This window comes from Alternaria postmessia (genome assembly GCF_024291825.1).
Source record: "Alternaria postmessia strain BMP 2775 chromosome Unknown scaffold_47, whole genome shotgun sequence".
Classification (NCBI taxonomy): domain Eukaryota; kingdom Fungi; phylum Ascomycota; class Dothideomycetes; order Pleosporales; family Pleosporaceae; genus Alternaria; species Alternaria postmessia.
The window spans coordinates 79,186-96,099 of NW_026260120.1; the positions used below are offsets into that span (position 1 = coordinate 79,186).

Genomic DNA, 16,914 nt, shown 5'->3' on the forward strand with positions numbered 1-16,914 from the left:
ACACGAGGCTTCATTTCAATCTTGTTCAAGAATAGGCTTGCGGATCAAACTCCGGTGCTGGTTGTTATCCGAAGCGCTGGAACCTTGGCATACTTCCGGACATCCCAGCATTCTATAGCACCTAATCCACATTTAAGTTCATCACCTGTTTCAAAGAAAGTACAATTCTAGGCGGGACGCAAGACGGTTGTCAAAGTACGATGTGAATTCTAGACCGGCCATAGATCAGCCTAAAGAAGGTGTGTTGCCGTCGGAATCAAAGAAAAAAAGCTATTCCGATTCCGACAAGGCGTCGGCGAATACACGCCATGAGCCTCCACGCGGGATATCTCCATTGTTCACGCCCTACAGTATGACTCAATGGCGTTCTTCTTAATATGCAGAAGCTTTCTCCATCGAGGCTTGATTTTCGAAAACGGCACAGCTTGATCGAGTAACCCAACTTTCCGACATGACGACACCAAAGCTATCCAGCCCAACTCTTTTTACGCCACCGGAATTGAAAGCCAATCCACAGTTATCAACGTCTGTTACGCAGCTCGTCAACGACGCGTTCTATCGCTCAAAAGACATCGATCCGGTCAAATGGAGTAACACGACATTCCGCTTTTCGAATGAGGGGGAGCTACATACACTACTTGGAGATGAAGGCAGCGTCATCGCGTTGATATTTGATGAATCCGGCGTTGCGAAGGAGGCTGAAAAGGTCAATGGCAAGGAAAACATGAAACCTGTTGCGTGCGCCGCCGCAGTACCTTGGAAAGGCGGATGGGCAAGAGAAAGCGCTGGGAAAGAGAGCGGGTGGGAAATCAAAATCGTGTCTGTGGATGGTGATCCAAAGTATCACCATCGTGGCCTTGCTGTCCAATTGCTCAACTTTCTCGAGTTGTATCTTGTTGCGAACGCGAGAGCTGCACTTCAAAGAGAGGGGAAACAGGGCGAAGGTGTGTTGACGCTCTGGATCTTGGCCGCGGAATGTATTAATGGGGTGTACTGGCGTAAGAAAGGATATCAAGAGGTACGCAAGAAGGTAGAAGGGCCGGGCGTTTGGAGCTGTAAAACAAGTTTTGAGATGGTGGTACTACGGAAGGATGTACCTTTTAATTGACGTTAAAGCTGGGCCATTTGATGAACAGTGTGAGAAAGAGAAGTGGAAGCGAGTGGACGGTGATACGCGATCTTATTTGTTACCGAATTCCCATGACGCCCACCTTCCTGCCAGAATAGGAGACCGTATCGCTGTGTTCATGGGGAGCGAGTGTGCAGTGGTTGCAAATGACCCTACAAGCACGCATGTTACAAATTATCTAAACTGGTATCTGAGCTGAGGATGCACTTTCCACGAAGAATCCAATTTTTTATCAGCAAAGCTTAGGAGAATTCCATGTGATGTGTCACTAAGTGAGACACGGTTCGGCTAGGGCACCGACTCGTACACACTTCCTTATCAATACGATTGTTCAACGAGCCTCAAGCCAGGAAAAGTAATGAACTCGCCCGGATAGATGTCGAGAAGCCCTACCATCTCGAAGTAAGCATGCTCTATATTCCTCTCCTGTTCTTCCACATCACCCGACTCATCCCCCAGACTCAGACCGCCACTTTTGACATAAAACAAGGCTTTTGGCTCTTCAAGCACACCGATATCACACAATAAGATCTTAGTGATCCTGCCGGTTTCGATATCCGATGTCCACTCCTCACCACGATGATTCATAACAATCCTCAGTGGCGCAGTATCTTCATGGAGAAATTTTGCAATATCCCTGAGGTCCCCGAAATGAGGGTCTTCGGGATTGAAAGGAGGAACTTTCATCTTTTCCAAGCTTTCAGCATCGTGAATGAATTCACAGGTAAAACCAGGTTGATACAGCCCAATTTTGATCATTGGAAGTATGTCGAGCTGAAGTCCACTTTCACCTGGCTCTCCACGCCAAGGCGTTACTATTGTCATGCTCGTTGGTATGAGTTCAATGTTTTCGATCTTGCCGTTGACTGTAGGGAAAAAAGTGCGCATATAGCCGGGAACCTTCTCCCAATCGATGATGATCTCTCGCTTGATGCAGATGGGGCGATACCCGATACGGAGTTGTTGGCAGGCCTGCGCAAGTGCAAGACATGGGAGTACGCAGCGCGGTAGGTCGGCTTGAGTCTTGGCGGCGAGGTCGTATACGCGGTTACGCAGCTCTAATTAGACATATTAGTCTCAGTCGTAATGTTGATTGGCAAGCTTGCGCCTACCTGCTGGCAGGTCCAGAAACCGGAAGTAGTCTTCTCGACTCCTCACATCGGCACTAGGATGTTTCATCGAAGGGACTTTGTGGTGGTCGCAGCTATGAGTAGTAGCTATCAATGTATGTAAAGAACGATTGAGTGAGTTGAGAGAGGGTAGGTGGAAGGGTCTAGTGAAGCAATCCCTCCAAGGGTGTTAGCGCGTTACTAGTACTGATGCCTGAGTGGTGCTCATATTTGGAAGGCACGTCGTTTGCTACTAAACGCGGATCTGGCGAGACCTTCAAGAGTAAGAGTAAGTTGCGCCTGGTACACCTCACCAGATACCAGACAGGTATATGAGTCATGAGCATACCGTACGTATGTGTCTTGGTGCTTCCGAAGATGGAGTGAGATTGACACACGTCGGTCCCATGTCGTCTTCGCTCGGGACAGCACTACCACGACACCCCGTGCTCTGAATCTACATACTGCTTTGTGATCCATCTAGGACAACTACTAAGAATAAGGTGAAGTACGTTCAATGTTCATCACAGTGCTACAAGGACCTTCCATATGAAAGATTGGAATGTACTGGGTATATACGGTACATGAAGGGCTACTCACTCGCGAACCTACTCGCAGTTCAAAACTATGATACTCAGCCCATGATGGCGCGCTTCAGCTCCAGTTGCCTTTGATTCAACTGGGAAAGTATCGACGAGTTGCCAGAAGCCTATAGCCAGGTAATGAGTGTAGAGTGCTTGTGAAATCTTTGAGCAACACCATAATACCTACCTCCTTGCCGATATCTTGGAATGAAGCAACATTCATCTCCAGAGCAGATTTTGTGCTGAATACAAACTCGAACACTAGAATATTGTCTGAAGAGTTCTGTGTAGCGAAGATATTGGTAACCGTTCGTTCTTGTATATCCTGTCGCCACGTACGCCTGGCTTCGGCGGCCACGTTGTTATCTTTCTGGCGGTCATCACGATTGATACAACCAAACTGCACCAGTTCTGTGAGAGTGCTCCCAGCGTCGCTCTGGTCGTCACTTTCCTCGCCCTTGATGAAGCGTATCTGCAACCCGGTGAATGCTAAGCCCAGGCGTACTAGATGTGTGATGTCCGTCGGTTTTCTGAACGTATAGTCGTGTTCCTGGTCGTACTGCAGGATCAGTTCCTTGGGACCCCTGCCATACTCGCTCTCCTTTGGATAGAAAGCCTGTAAGAACGCGTGAATGGAGTGCCAGTCGATGACGAACGTTGCGTGTCTGAGCCACATGGGCCGGTACTCAGATCGGATCTGTCGAGAGACTTGTGTCATTGCTATCCCGGTAGCGCGTTGGGCCTGCTGTTGTAGCTGGAAGCTCTCGACCGGTACGAGTAGCTGAGAAGGTGCTTCAATAGTAGCATAGTTGTACACTCGGTTGCGAAGCTCTAGACACGTATGTTACCTAACCGCCCAACGTTTTGCTTACAGGACTTACTTACCCGCAGGAAGTCGCATAAAGTTAGAAAGAGGTAGCGTAATCTGGGCGATCTTCTTCGATGGCGGATAGTGATTGCATTGCTGGTCATCGTCACGGCGTCGCTTCAAACGAAGCATCGACAACTCGGGCGCATATCTGTCCATGATATGGGTAAGGAGAATGTGTTGTCAACTCGCAGGTCAGCGCTGTTGATTGCACTTGTATCGTGAATCGCGTCGCGTAGAAGGCGCGTGGCAGGCATGCAGGGTCTTGTCAACTAGCAATATTGAGCTTGCTGTGATGTCACAGCCCGCGGTTGCGAACGTACACTCAAGCATCTCACGACCGCTGATCCATCAACATTAGTAGCGTACATGATAATCATGTTACTTCCAAGAGGTGGGGAGTTAAGATGCAGATATGAAGAAGCATTCCCATACTGGACTAGGTAGAGTGCTTACTCCAGCCGTACTACTAGGCCTCGTCTGCGGCTGGACAATACGAATGAAAAATAGAAAAGATATGTCATAATCTGCAAAGATCATACCACCTGTATTAATGAGCAGCCGTCCCGAGAACAGGAAATATCCTTCAGTCAATATCTGATATGCAATGTTGAGCGGTAAATCGAATAACCCAATCCATGATTCGAAGACATCAAAAGTACCCTTGCACGAATCTCCATCCACATGGCGCTGCATCTACTCACAATGCGCAGCCCATCTCAATGATTTAGTGTTCATTTACGGAACACTCCATGACCAACTAATGGTCTTGTCCCGATAGTCATCGAAAGGGAACTCGTAGCGACGAACATAAGGGCGCCAACTTGCATTTGAATCAGCATATGCAAGCCTGATTTCCCGTATGCCCCGCGTGGGCTCAGTTGCGTCGTCCCAGATCCTAAAGACCGTACTCTTCCACTGCCTGGCCATTTCCTCGTTCATGGTGATTCTTATTTTCGAATCGTTATTCCAGATCCTAAGCCTCAGCTCTTTGGTTGCCTTGGCCATGTCGCGCCACTTCGACTGGGACGGATCAGCAAACAACGCCAGCATGCTATTCATTTGTGCGACAGCGTGCCGTGCACTAAATCTTCGCAAACGCTCATGTAGTTCGAACTTGAATTGTACATTAGGCGAACGTGCGACAAGCTGGACTACACGAGCAATATCAACATCGTAGAATTCTTTCTCGCCATACGTATCAGAGCTGTGGTTGATTAAACTGATGATGCTTCCACGGTAACGCAACATAGTATCCTCGTCAGCTGGGGGGTAGAAATCGCGGATATACCGAGCGTAGTGGTAGGTGGATTCTAGCCGAATGGTGGTTTGATTCTTATAGAGAGGTTGGAATTCGCGTCGGATTTGTCGACATGTCTGCATTAAGCAGCGGAACTTTCCCACTGGCTCAGTGTTGTCTTCGTGGCGGAGACGTAGCGAGACAGGCACCGGCTCCACGCAGAAGCTGTAGATCTTGTTTCGCAGTTCTGTATACTATGTCAGCCATGTTTGGATTGATCCAAACGAAGCACGCACCGCCTGGTAGGGCAAGAAGTCGACTGTCTTGAGTGCTCATTGTAATCTGCTGCCTCTGCGCTTACACAGTAACCATGAATGAAATTCACGGAGTTTTGTCGGTCGTAGGTAATACTTGTGTAAGAGATGAATGAGTGGAGAAGAGCATGCGACCGCCAAGCAACGGGGGATCATGCGTAACGCCAGGTGCCTACATGGTGTTTGGTGGCGGGGCTTCACCTTCACGTGCAGTACGTAATCAATCTGCAAACACGCTAGACAGTTTGGTAGACAGAAAACCTGTTCACATTTAACAACCAAATCATTTCAGTCATGAGAAGTGAGCGATGAAAAAGATCTGGGCCAGTGTACTCCAGACATGATTACTTAAAGTAGTGGTGCAGAGCGCTTATACACATCCTCAGTCTCAGCTAAGAAAAAGATAGCGAAAGCGTTCATAGGCGGCGCACCCATCTTAATCAGCGCCTGCCGTGGATCCGCAGCTCCATCCTGTTCAAAAAGATCCTCCATTGCGCGTCTAGAATGGAAAGTAAAGCGCATCTCAGGAAGCATGCTGCAGGAGATGTCGACTCTTTGGATAAGGCGTTCCAAGTCCGGACGAAATACACCGGACGAGATTTTGGCGAAGAAGTCGTCTAGGACGACAGCGAGACGGAGGGACGCACTCGCATCGGTGAAAGTGACTTTGAAGTTGGGATGCTTCATGCAAAGGCGTGCGAGGGGTGTAGCATCGTATCGCTGGTTGAAGTATGTCATAACCAGGATGTTGCTTTGTACGCTAGAATCGGCGGTACTGCGCTCTAACAGCGACTCTTCGCTGACGGCTTCCGGCTGCCTCAGTTCGGGATGGAAAGTTTCGAGAAATGCGTTTGCGGTGATTTGGTGAAGGACCATAACATTCTTGGCCATGTACAGCGATCCGAACTCTGCTCGCATTTGCCGACACACATTCCGAAGGCTGCCATACAGTCGACAGCGGGCATGTGCGTAATGCTTCTTTGTACGCTTGGGGTACCTCGGAATGTACAAAGTTTTGGGTTCGACGCAGAATTCGTAGATGCGGTTGCGAAGCTCGCCAGGCAGTGCTAGAAGTGGCGGAGCGGACATGGTGATCTCGTAGGTCTGAAGAGAGAGAATGGATATTGGAGTGCTTGTGATTACCCGTGGCTAGGTATTTGTTTGGATGGAGCATGGAATCGTCAATATATTGCCTTATGAATAGCAGGTAGCCGAAGGAACAAGGGGCGCTAGAGTCCATATAGTTAGTCTGGCATATAGTGCTGGTGGCCTCATCTGGGTATCTCATTCATTTCCTGGTCGACTCTGGTGACCAAAGTTTCCCTCCGATTTCGAAACATAGTTCGGTGACGGATTCACAGGCTCATGAACCGGAAGCTTTTGCTGGAAGTGGCCATGTAAGCAGTGTTTTGCTAGACTGAAATGCTAGTCGAGCGTTGTACTGATGGTGTTTCGTGCTGCGGCTGTCAAGCTTAAAACCGTGTGGAGAGAGGAGTGGAATATTACTTGGAACTCAGCCCGCAACCAGTTGTTGCTCTTGTCAGTGGTTCAGGAGATATGGGGATTAGAACTTTCACTAGCGCTCACAGGTGGGTAGTCGTAGTGAAGTGCCTCCACTTTGCATGTGCTGCACAGATGCATTCAGCTGGTACTTAAGGATCTGAGATCAAGCTAAAGACAGAACGTGGTATGCCAATTAGCTGAAATTAAGTGTCGCTACATGGCCTTGCCTTCAGGCGTGCTGTTCCAAGCATGCTCGAATTGTTGCCATCCACCCTGTGGCTCCTCACACATCTTCAGATCGCTGATGACGAAGTCGTAGTACCCGTCCGCTGGAAGTTTTCCTTGGTTCACAGTGCCGCCCATAGCGATGTTGATGAGTATCCTGAAGTCTTCCATGCGTCGGGTGCCCTCAGGTATGCTGCCCTTCATGACTGGCCGACCGTCGATGTACCAGATCATGCGCCCTCTCCACCCAGGTATGCCCTCTTCTTCGATCCAAGCGAAGCCGTATGTGTGTGGTTGTCGTGCCAAGTCTGGCAGGGATGTCTTGACTACGCGATGCTTTTGTGCGTCTTCGCCGGTGTATGAGCCCCAGTGCAAGCACGAGTGATTCTCTGTCTCGCCGTTCCAGCTCTCAGCAAGATCGACCTCGCCGTCCGTCGGCCACTTGAAGGGGTCAGCAGGTAGCATCCAGTACGCAGGCCAGATGCCTGGTGCGGAAGGAGGTAGGCAGGTCGCCGTCAAGTATCCGCGCGGTCGCGATAGCGTCTGGTGCGAGGTCAAGCGCGCAGAAGTGTAGCTCCCGTTCTGGACGAGGGCGCGTACAATCAGGCGGTTGTCGTGGTGGAACGAGTTTGCGGCATTGTCCGTGTACATCTGCTTTTCGTCGTTGCCCCAACCATGGTCGCCAATCTCATGTCGGAAGTTCTGGGACACGGGCGTCGCGATGTCAAAGGACGGCTTCCAGTACACGCGCTCGCCCTGTGGTGGGGGGATGTTTTGTGGCGGAGGAGGCTGCGCAGACTGCGGTCTGTTCTGTGGAGTGGGCGGCGGTCCGCCAGGCTGAGGGGTTTGTGGCTTGCTACCCTGGGGGACGGGTGGTGCAAAAGACTGCTGCTGTTGCGGAGGCGGCGGGCCCCATTGTTGCTGAGGGGCACCACCCCATTGCTGCTGAGGGGGACCCCATTGCTGATTCTGGGGCGGATACTGCGGAGGATATTGGCTCCCCGTGTACTGCCCTTGGTTTGGCGGAGGATAGCCCTGCGGTGGCTGCTGATAGCCTTGAGGTGGTTGTTGATAGCCTGTGGGAGGCTGTTGATAACCTTGGGGAGGCTGCTGGCCCGGATAGCCCTGGTTCGGGTGGCCTTGTTGGTGATGGCCGCCTGAAGGCTGCCCAGTAAACTCCGAGAGCTTCGCCTTGCCTTTCGCTAAGAGTTTGTCAAAGGTAGGCATCTTGTTGCGCTGCCGTGGTACAAAGGAAGCGACGGTACGACGAGGTTTCCGCTTCAAGCCGAGCTGCCGAGCCGCCAATGACGACGACCTCCCTCTACAACAACACGCCTCTAGGCATACACGTCGTATCAACAGTCTACCATCTCCCTCCAAAGGATACACGTCATGTAGCAATACTAGAAGAATAAACGACCGTGGGTATGCGCTGGATACTACCACCATCCCATAACGGCCAGCGTCCTCTACTCTCATCGCGCCTTCTCTTCAGAACCTTCATCTGCTTTTCTTTGTTGTCGAATCATCTGTCTCTGCCAATTAAAATCGTGCCTTCTCTGATATTGTCTGATTCGTCATATTTTCTTGCACAAACAGGCGTTCACCCACGTTACACATGTGACGTCACATCTCACCACAACAACGGCCATTCACCCGCAGAGCCAACCAGCAACGCTATGCAAGGCAGGCAAGAGGCAGGCCTCGCCCTCCAGATCGCCGGCAACAGCTGTTTGGAACAGCAAGTTTCACACACTCTCACGTAGGCCCCGCGTCATTCTCCGCGTCTTGGAAGTCATCGACATGTCTTGATGGCAGTCGCGCCTTGTCGCACACGAACCAACACAACTTTTCCCACAAACAAGACTCTCCCTCTAAAGCTCCACCGCATTATCTCCACCTAACACTCTCGCCTCAGACCTGTTACACCACACCACTCACCATTACCCACAAGTACAGCCGAACCAACATGTCTTCCATCGTCAACGCGCTCAGCGACCTCGTCAAGTCCCTAGTCGAGCTTGTGTGGTCCTTCTTCACTACTGCTGGAGCACTAGTCCAGAAGACGGCCCAGTTCGCACTCAACTTCGCTACTGAAATCATCGACCTCGTTGTTAACTTCTTCCGTGGGCTTGTGGACCTTGCTGGCGGCATTGTTAGCTTCATACTCGGTAAGTTGGCAAAGAAACCCCCGACTCGCGTGCCAGCCTAAGTGCAGATATTAACCATGCGATAGGCAATGTCCTTATGCTTGGCGTTGTCGCTGCTGCTGTCTTTGGCTTCCTCCAGTACCAGCGCAGCCAAGGCAGACAGGTCACGGTCGGCAACAAGAAGCTAAACTAGTCTCTATTCATACGACCCAACCTCTGGGAACTATGGCGGACCAACCACACGATGCAGATAGACGTGAGTATGTTTAGCCACACGGCAGCTGGGTTTCGAATGGCGAGGAACTGTACGACACCCTTTGATGACGGTAGCGATGCTGCAGCCAGCGCGGAGAATTGATAAGCTAGTCTTCTGATCGTTTACCGAATCAAGATATCCCTTATTGTTTTCACTCCGAACGTCCACATCCTAGCGCATCCTTCCCGTGTCCAAGGGCTTACTCTTTTCTATCCTGAATAAGGTCTTCAGTCTTGCCAATAGAGTCAATCTAACCAATTTAATATCTCAAGCATGGGCCTTGCCACATGTACATATGAGCCTGCTCTTAATACCGCAGCATAGCGGCGCTTTTTTCTTCTATCATGTAACAATGTTGAGCCTCAACCTCTTTGCGCAGAAAGCCAAGTCGTATCGTCGTTTGTCAACCTCGACCGAGGGAGAAGGTGACACATGCATCTCTCCAGGCGTGTCCGCTCAGAAAGAGGAACATGATGCAGATGAAGACTTGCTGCTCGCTAAAAGGCTTCGACGGCCCTGGCATTGGTCCTGCATGCACATATGCGGATACCTCTTTGTTGCTCTGCTAAGCTTCTTAGTCGGTCTCGGCCTCAGCCAACTGTTCACTTTGGAGAAGGAAGTTGATGGGTTTATTGGTATGTTCGCTCCATATCGCCTTCTCTGCACGAGTCGATTAAGCCTGCGTGTAGCATTCTTCGCCATACTTACTAGACATCAGCACAATGGGGCAGTTCGCACCGTAATATTGACAACGTGTGGTGGTCGGCCAACGCCAGCTTCGCCGCGGAGCCTAGCCTGGAGACGCAAGAGACTTGGGAAAGCATCATGCCGCAAGGTCGAGGCTTCATCCAACACCCTAAGTTAGCAAAAAACGGCGAGGTAAAAGCTATTGCCGTGTTTCATGAGATACACTGTCTGGTATGGTTTCCCACCACTAGCGTACACGATCCTCTATTAATCGAGTCAAATAGCACGGTCTTCGAACAGCCTTCTACAAGAATGCATACCAGCTCGCCAAACTCCAACATCAGCAACCTCAAGCAAGATCGCTTCCTAACACCGGCTCTCCCCATAGCGAGCCCGAATCATCCTCCGAAAATCACGTCGGAAACGGCCATGACCATACATCCCCTACAGTGTTCAAGCTGAACCCGTTCATAGAGGCTCTTCTGTCGGCCAAAGATGAGGACGACGATCCCGGCCACATCACTCACTGCTTTGAGTACCTGCGTCAAGCACTCATGTGTGCTGCTGATACCAACCTAGAAGTGACCCATCAGATGGTTGGTGAAGATGGAGAGGAGTTTATCGGGACCGAAGGTTGGGATACAGCGAGGGTGTGTAGGGACTACGAAGCGGTCAAGGAGTGGGCGGAAGCGTGGAGGGCGGGAGATGCTGGTGGAATCATCTGACCAGGGTTACTCGTGAGGTTGTCAAAGATTGACGGCATTGGAGTTTTGGCATAATTCTTAATTTGGTAGTTGAGTCGGGCATTCTGTAAGTTTGCCGGGAGATGTTTTATTGAGGTTGCATGTGTGTTCACTTTGAATAAGTAAGGAGATGGGACTAGATCTGCAAGGGGTAATAACGGTACTATAGCATCAGCGGTCGCCTAGCCCAAGTTTACCATGTAATCACGAAACAGCCACCGTAAGCGATGACTAGAGAGATTTTGTGCATCACACCTAGTCTGTTGTAAGATGCAGGACGTTGCGAAAACTAACAGGAAGAGGTGGGAGGATAACACTCAATGCCTCCTGTCACTAACCGAATGCGGGCGAGGCTGAGTGGTGTCGCCGATATTGCATAGCCTCCACCATGCGCAAACGCCTAATAGGTGCTTCTTCGCATGGTGTCGCAGTTATGGCAAGATGGCAAGACACTACTGCATAACACATTGTGCAAGATTTTGTAACCGACAGCAGATGTTTGTCTTGTGTAGTTCCGTGCTGGGTGTCTCCTTACTGCGCCTGTTTGCGGACGAGACTCAGCTCGGTGACGGCATACACGTATCCACCGAGCTGGCACTAGGTCTAGCTCTGAGATTCGATGGCAGACAGTAGTCCTGCAAAGGGCATGTGTACTCAATATTTGTATTAAAGTATACAATAAGTAGAAGATAGCGCAATGAAGTGAAAAGAAGAGAAGAAAGGGTTGAGACGTTCCATGCATGTATCAAGGCGTATAAGGAGGCGGCGGATCCCGCTCGCCCAGTTCAGTGGACACGGTGGGCGCGTAATGTAGCCCTCCACCACCATGGCCATGTCCATATGTCTCCCAGTTGTCATCAATAGTCTGACTAGCACCACCCTGAGGCTCGGTAGCCAACTCGTAGGTCAGCCCAGGAGATGTAGGCGTCGCACCGAAAGTTGGTGTCGACATCGAGAAGCCTGCATTTCCATAGATGCCATGTTGCGGTACAGGTGAAAGACCAGCCGCAGGGCTAGTCTGTTCAGGTATGTCTTGTGGCCGTGAGCCGTTCGCGATGGGCATGCGCGATATCGTCGCAAAGGAGTCGGTTCGTTGGAGAGAAGGTTGTATGATGATCTGAGGTTTCCGCTGCGGTACAGGCCGCCGTGGAATGTTGAAGCTCTGAGTATGGGGAAGCACGTGCGGTCGGCATTGAGGTTGGGATTGGTACTGAGGCTGGGCCTGAGTTTGACATTGCGGTTGGTATATCGGTGGTCGAGGCTGTGCCGCTGGAGCATAGCACGCATACTTCTGCTGTGGTACCGCAGGTTGTTGTTGCTGCTGCTGCTGCTGCTGCTGATGGTGTTGAGGACGATGATGAGCTTGCGTGTTCCAGCCATTCTGCTTCGCCGGATTGGCACCAGGAAACGTGTTATGGCGCCTTTTCTGGGCTTCTGCCTCAAGCTGCTCCTTGTCGTTCTTCTTCCGGTAGTGTCGGTGGATGAGGTATCCACCTGCAACAATCTCAAGGCCGCCAAAGATCATGATGTCGCCAATGTCACTGTAGCAAAGACAGAAGCAGTAGGGTTAGGGAGGGAAAAGTCTAAGGCTCGAATCTGTCCTCGCAAGGCAAACGGAGGAGGAATGGGTGGCTGAGGCCATAATATCGGATTTGTGCTCAGCCTCTATTGTCAGACTGAAGACACGAGCTATTGGTGCCGTATCCTCCGGCGTGGTGGCGGAGTCGAGAGGTGCAGCGGCCATACAACCCAATCACAATGCCTCGCTTACCTGCCCGTAGCACTCGGTTGCATGCACCCTTATCAGCAAGCTATTGGGAGCACGAAGAGCTATAGAGCTTCTTATTCCCATCGTCACACCTGACGCCAGACGACGGTGCGCCAGAGGGGTCGAACGTTGTTTCCGACGACTCCTTATCCCATGGGTGCGGGATACAACAAGGCCTAGTAGCACCAACCGATGAGCGTCTCCCGGGTGCCGCTCCGACCTCTCATCATAGGCGAATTTGCGCGATTTTGATACAAGAGGTAGTGTTGAAGAGTCGTATGAACATTGGCGATACCAACTGGGCCCTTTAAAAGCTATTATTTCAACGCGCAGAGCAAACACGCTAGGCGACTGCAGATGGGGACTAATGGGGAGGTATAGCTAACGCGAAGCCACCGACTCGATGCCATCGCAACAACACATCTCCTCAGTTTGAAGGTGCTGCAACCAACTCTCGCAGGTCAAGCATTCGCATTGCTCTTCTCGTTTGCATTCGCATCCAAAATGAAGCAGAAGAAGAGATGGTGTCTACCGGCCTTGGTAGGTACCAGAGCAGTGGCTCTGGTCGGGACGCGTACCCAGGACGCGTACTATTCACACTTGATCTCTGCATCTGCCGTCTGCGAGATCCAGATTGACCACAGACTCCGGGGAAAAGGACGAGGTGCAGAATTGGTTTCTACCCTCGGTTCTGGAGCTAGATCTCAACACACTAGAGGCATCATGATGCAATCACTGAATCAGCGTCCGCAGAACTCCTAACTCCGCAAACGGCACATGCAGGTGTTAAACGTCATGCTCGCGTACGCGGTAGATACGTACAAGGTCAACAGCCCCTTCGTACTGCCTCCTAGACATAGATAAAGAGTAGAACATTGAATGTTCAAAGCGCATGCTAGTCCGAGACTTCCGATGCTGATCGCTACAAGAGAGAGAGCGAACGCGAGATGCTTAGCAACCAAAGCACACGGACCAGACGTCAAGGATACCAAAAAAATGAGATGGACCTTAAATCCGAACAATGGTATGCGGGGTATGGCTAATATCCAATTTGCGACTTCGTCGCTCTTTTGAGGGGTGGATCCTCGGTAACCCATGCCGTCCTTTCTATACAACCCGAGAGCTAGGGGCCGAAGAGTCTCAAATCCCAGTCTTCGGCACATCATGGCAGCCGTTATGTGGCAGCTAGCCAATAGTTGGGTATTCTGTATCCTACCTGGAAGAGCTAGGCGTCATCCCGCGGCAAGGCTTGTTTTTTAGTGTCGCGGATCAACGGACGGCTTCACTCGTAGCATCTAGCACATCTTGGCAGGACGCACGATATTTCACCCGAGAACGGAGTGCCTGGTCAATCAAAGTCCGGTCGTCTTCGGTGACGATGCGTCCGAGATTGGTAACCCAGCATGCGCATGCAATTTAAAAGTACCTGTGCATCACGCAGCTGAGCATCAGTTCAGACCTGTGTGTATCGCTTCCAATCATCATCATGCTACTGTCATCCCTCATCGCAAGCGTTGTGACCTTTTCAGGTGCGGTTGCTGCGCTACCTCATCCTCAGCCGTTCAAAGAGGTCTTGCGCAAGAGACAGAGTACTACAGCCAATGCTCTAGAAGTCGATCTAGGCTATGGAATCTACCAGGGTACCAGCAACACGAGCACTGGTATCAACACTTGGCGAGGGTATGCTTATCCATCACTGGTGAGGAACTGATGCTGATCTACTGCTTCAAGAATTCGCTTTGCTGCACCACCGACCGGTAGTCTACGTTGGCAACGACCCCAAGCACCATCCGTCAACCGAACTTCAACCATCTCCGCTGATGCTTATGGGCCTCAATGCCAACAAGTCGGCTTCAACGGACAGCCGAGCTTGCAATCAGGTGGTGCAACAACACCAACCTCGGAAGACTGCCTTTTCCTGAACGTTCAAAGCCCAGCCAACGCGTCAGGTCTTCCCGTCCTTGTTTGGATTCATGGTGGTGGATATGGCGCTGGCAATGGCCGACAAGATTTTACTGAACTCCTTACGACGACTGGAAATAACTTTGTCGTTGTTTCAATCCAATACAGGCTGGGACCGTTTGGTTTTCTCGCGTCTGACGAAGTAGTACGAAAAGGTGTTGCAAACGCGGGACTCTTGGACCAATTTTTCGCTCTTCAGTGGGTCCAGACGTACATCGAACAATTTGGAGGTAACACTTCAGCCGTGACCATATCTGGTGAAAGTGCTGGCGGTGGATCAGTCATGCTTCAAGATATGGCCTATGGTGGCTCGTTGGGCGACTCTCTGTTCCGCAGCACCATCGCTGCGTCGCCATACCTCCCCAAACAGTATGCTTACGACCATTGGATTCCGTCACAGAACTACTATGCTTTTGCTGATCGTGCAAACTGCTCGGTTACCGCATATGGCAACGCATCCTCCACAATCTTTGATTGCTTGGTATCACAAGATACGGAGACATTACAGAGTGCTTCTGTCGATGTGACAAACACTGCGACATTCGGAACTTGGGCTTTCTTGCCAGTGACCGACGATATCTTCGTTCAGGATGAGCCCAGCAGCCAGCTGCTTGAAAATCGCGTGAATGGGCGAAATGCATTGATCGGAAACAATGCTAACGAGGGGCCTTTATTCGTACCTCAAGACATCACCTCCGAAGACGACTTCCTCACCTGGCTTCGCAACAACTTGCCCGAATTCACAGACTCTGACATCGCAAAGGTGCTGCGCTACTACCCAATCAGCAACGCTGCGAACGATTCTAGTGCTGATGAGTTTGCGACGAATGGTGTCACTGGACCTAGTGCGCTCGATCAAAGTTCGCTTGCTACAGGACAGCAGCAGCGTGCTAACAACCTTTACGCTGAACTGACTTTCGTATGCCCGTCATACTGGATGGCAGAAGCATACACTGGCAACAATCGTACATCATACAAGTACCAATTCAGCCCTCTCCCAGCCACCCATGGTGCCGACGTACAAGGATACTTCGGACAGCTAGGCTCAGTGCCATACCTAAGCGCCGACTTCCAGCGCGCATTCATGAACATCTGGGGAAATTTCATCACTCAAGGCAACCCATCAATATCGGCTTCCGTAGCAGCTGGCTCTACTTCGTCCAACAATACTGCAGATATCACAGCTGCAACTCAATGGCCAGCCTTCTCGGTCGCCGAACCGTATCAGCTCGATCTCAATCAGACAGGTGGTGAGATGGCAATTGGTTCGCTGAATGTCAACTCACCGGTTAACACGACTTACTTCACCGGACCAGGTCTCATGAATAACTTTACACTTGTCAATGCATACACGTGGGAGGATGGACGCGGCATGAGATGCGACTTCTGGAGGAGCGTGGCCGATATTATTCCTGCGTGAATGATGGGACCTAGGATGGCAATGACTGCTGACTAGCGCGTACACGTAAGGTGCTAGTAGGATTACTTTAGTATTCCATCAATTCATCAGCCATAGGTTCACGACCACTCATCTTCTCATCTTCCATCCAAGTCTTACACAACCATGTAACTCAATCGATTTGTAAATTCGATCTCGAATAGCTCAAAGTGAGTATAATCTAACACCCAAAAAAAAACATCACTGTGTATAATTATACTCCGCTCACTCCGTATCTTGGGATACCACTATCACCCGAATCACATGCTAAAAACGTAAGGCTGCTTGGGGCACCACCTGTACCCTCTGGGCTTCAGTCATCATCTGTTTCTCCTCCCTGCCGGTCTTGAAGATCTCCTCCTAATGCACGTTGTGATACCGGAAATGCACATCCAGCGGATTCTTCCTGCCCAGCTGTCCGGTAATGGTTCTCATAACTTCCCAGAAATTGGTTTGCGTGACGCAAGTCTAGATCCTTGAGTTTGGGCGTGCGGACGGAGATCACCGGATCGTCGGCCAAGGGCATAAGATCAGTTGGGTTTAAGCTGTCAGTGCGACGATTTTGGCCGCCAACGCTAAGCAATGAAATCTTTGGTTATACCACAGAGATGGGTGGGACGCAAGATTCCGTGATAGAAACATCAGGTTCCAGATGAAGATGTTTGAGATCTGGGCAGGTGCGTGCTAAATGTATCACAGTATTTTCACTGGTGGGTACATCCATTCTATCCAGACGAGCTCCTAGGCCGATTTCTTCTAGGTTAACATAAAAAGCTTATTCTGCAGTAGCTTTAGTGTCGAGATGCGCGTCGTGACGTGCCTTAGCTTCGCGTGCTAGGTTGGGCCGTCCTTCAGGTATTCTTGGACCACGGATCTGGTCCAAACTCTATTCCGATGCCTACTGTGAACCTCAGCCTTCAGGCTCCCATTCTTTGAGT

General features: G+C 50.7%; 9 protein-coding genes across 9 annotated transcripts; 3 read left to right on the forward strand and 6 right to left on the reverse strand.

Moving 5' to 3' along the window:
• Window positions 1-1,447: 1,447 nt before the first annotated feature.
• J4E82_007205 (uncharacterized protein) lies at window positions 1,448-2,308 on the reverse strand (the record flags this gene model as incomplete). Its single annotated transcript, XM_051733452.1, has 2 exons — window positions 1,448-2,187; window positions 2,242-2,308. 2 exons carry the CDS (start codon window positions 2,306-2,308, stop codon window positions 1,448-1,450), a joined length of 807 nt encoding a protein of 268 aa, XP_051586775.1.
• A 605-nt stretch (window positions 2,309-2,913) lies between these two features.
• Window positions 2,914-3,849, reverse strand: J4E82_007206 (uncharacterized protein; the record flags this gene model as incomplete). Its single annotated transcript, XM_051733453.1, has 2 exons — window positions 2,914-3,653; window positions 3,708-3,849. 2 exons carry the CDS (start codon window positions 3,847-3,849, stop codon window positions 2,914-2,916), a joined length of 882 nt encoding a protein of 293 aa, XP_051586776.1.
• A 579-nt stretch (window positions 3,850-4,428) lies between these two features.
• On the reverse strand, window positions 4,429-5,266 carry J4E82_007207 (uncharacterized protein; the record flags this gene model as incomplete). The annotated part of the gene is made up of 2 exons (XM_051733454.1): window positions 4,429-5,177; window positions 5,227-5,266. The coding sequence occupies 2 exons, from the start codon at window positions 5,264-5,266 to the stop codon at window positions 4,429-4,431; spliced, it is 789 nt and encodes a 262-aa protein (XP_051586777.1).
• A 326-nt stretch (window positions 5,267-5,592) lies between these two features.
• J4E82_007208 (uncharacterized protein) lies at window positions 5,593-6,333 on the reverse strand (the record flags this gene model as incomplete). The annotated part of the gene is made up of 1 exon (XM_051733455.1): window positions 5,593-6,333. The coding sequence occupies one exon, from the start codon at window positions 6,331-6,333 to the stop codon at window positions 5,593-5,595; it is 741 nt and encodes a 246-aa protein (XP_051586778.1).
• Window positions 6,334-6,960: 627 nt separating this feature from the next.
• Window positions 6,961-8,199, reverse strand: J4E82_007209 (uncharacterized protein; the record flags this gene model as incomplete). The annotated part of the gene is made up of 1 exon (XM_051733456.1): window positions 6,961-8,199. One exon carries the CDS (start codon window positions 8,197-8,199, stop codon window positions 6,961-6,963), a length of 1,239 nt encoding a protein of 412 aa, XP_051586779.1.
• A 742-nt stretch (window positions 8,200-8,941) lies between these two features.
• Window positions 8,942-9,315, forward strand: J4E82_007210 (uncharacterized protein; the record flags this gene model as incomplete). The annotated part of the gene is made up of 2 exons (XM_051733457.1): window positions 8,942-9,143; window positions 9,209-9,315. 2 exons carry the CDS (start codon window positions 8,942-8,944, stop codon window positions 9,313-9,315), a joined length of 309 nt encoding a protein of 102 aa, XP_051586780.1.
• A 99-nt stretch (window positions 9,316-9,414) lies between these two features.
• J4E82_007211 (uncharacterized protein) lies at window positions 9,415-10,790 on the forward strand (the record flags this gene model as incomplete). The annotated part of the gene is made up of 4 exons (XM_051733458.1): window positions 9,415-9,427; window positions 9,957-10,013; window positions 10,097-10,296; window positions 10,350-10,790. The coding sequence occupies 4 exons, from the start codon at window positions 9,415-9,417 to the stop codon at window positions 10,788-10,790; spliced, it is 711 nt and encodes a 236-aa protein (XP_051586781.1).
• Window positions 10,791-11,553: 763 nt separating this feature from the next.
• Window positions 11,554-12,602, reverse strand: J4E82_007212 (uncharacterized protein; the record flags this gene model as incomplete). The annotated part of the gene is made up of 2 exons (XM_051733459.1): window positions 11,554-12,349; window positions 12,580-12,602. 2 exons carry the CDS (start codon window positions 12,600-12,602, stop codon window positions 11,554-11,556), a joined length of 819 nt encoding a protein of 272 aa, XP_051586782.1.
• Window positions 12,603-14,062: 1,460 nt separating this feature from the next.
• On the forward strand, window positions 14,063-15,958 carry J4E82_007213 (uncharacterized protein; the record flags this gene model as incomplete). The annotated part of the gene is made up of 2 exons (XM_051733460.1): window positions 14,063-14,256; window positions 14,308-15,958. The coding sequence occupies 2 exons, from the start codon at window positions 14,063-14,065 to the stop codon at window positions 15,956-15,958; spliced, it is 1,845 nt and encodes a 614-aa protein (XP_051586783.1).
• Between the last annotated feature and the right edge of the window lie 956 nt (window positions 15,959-16,914).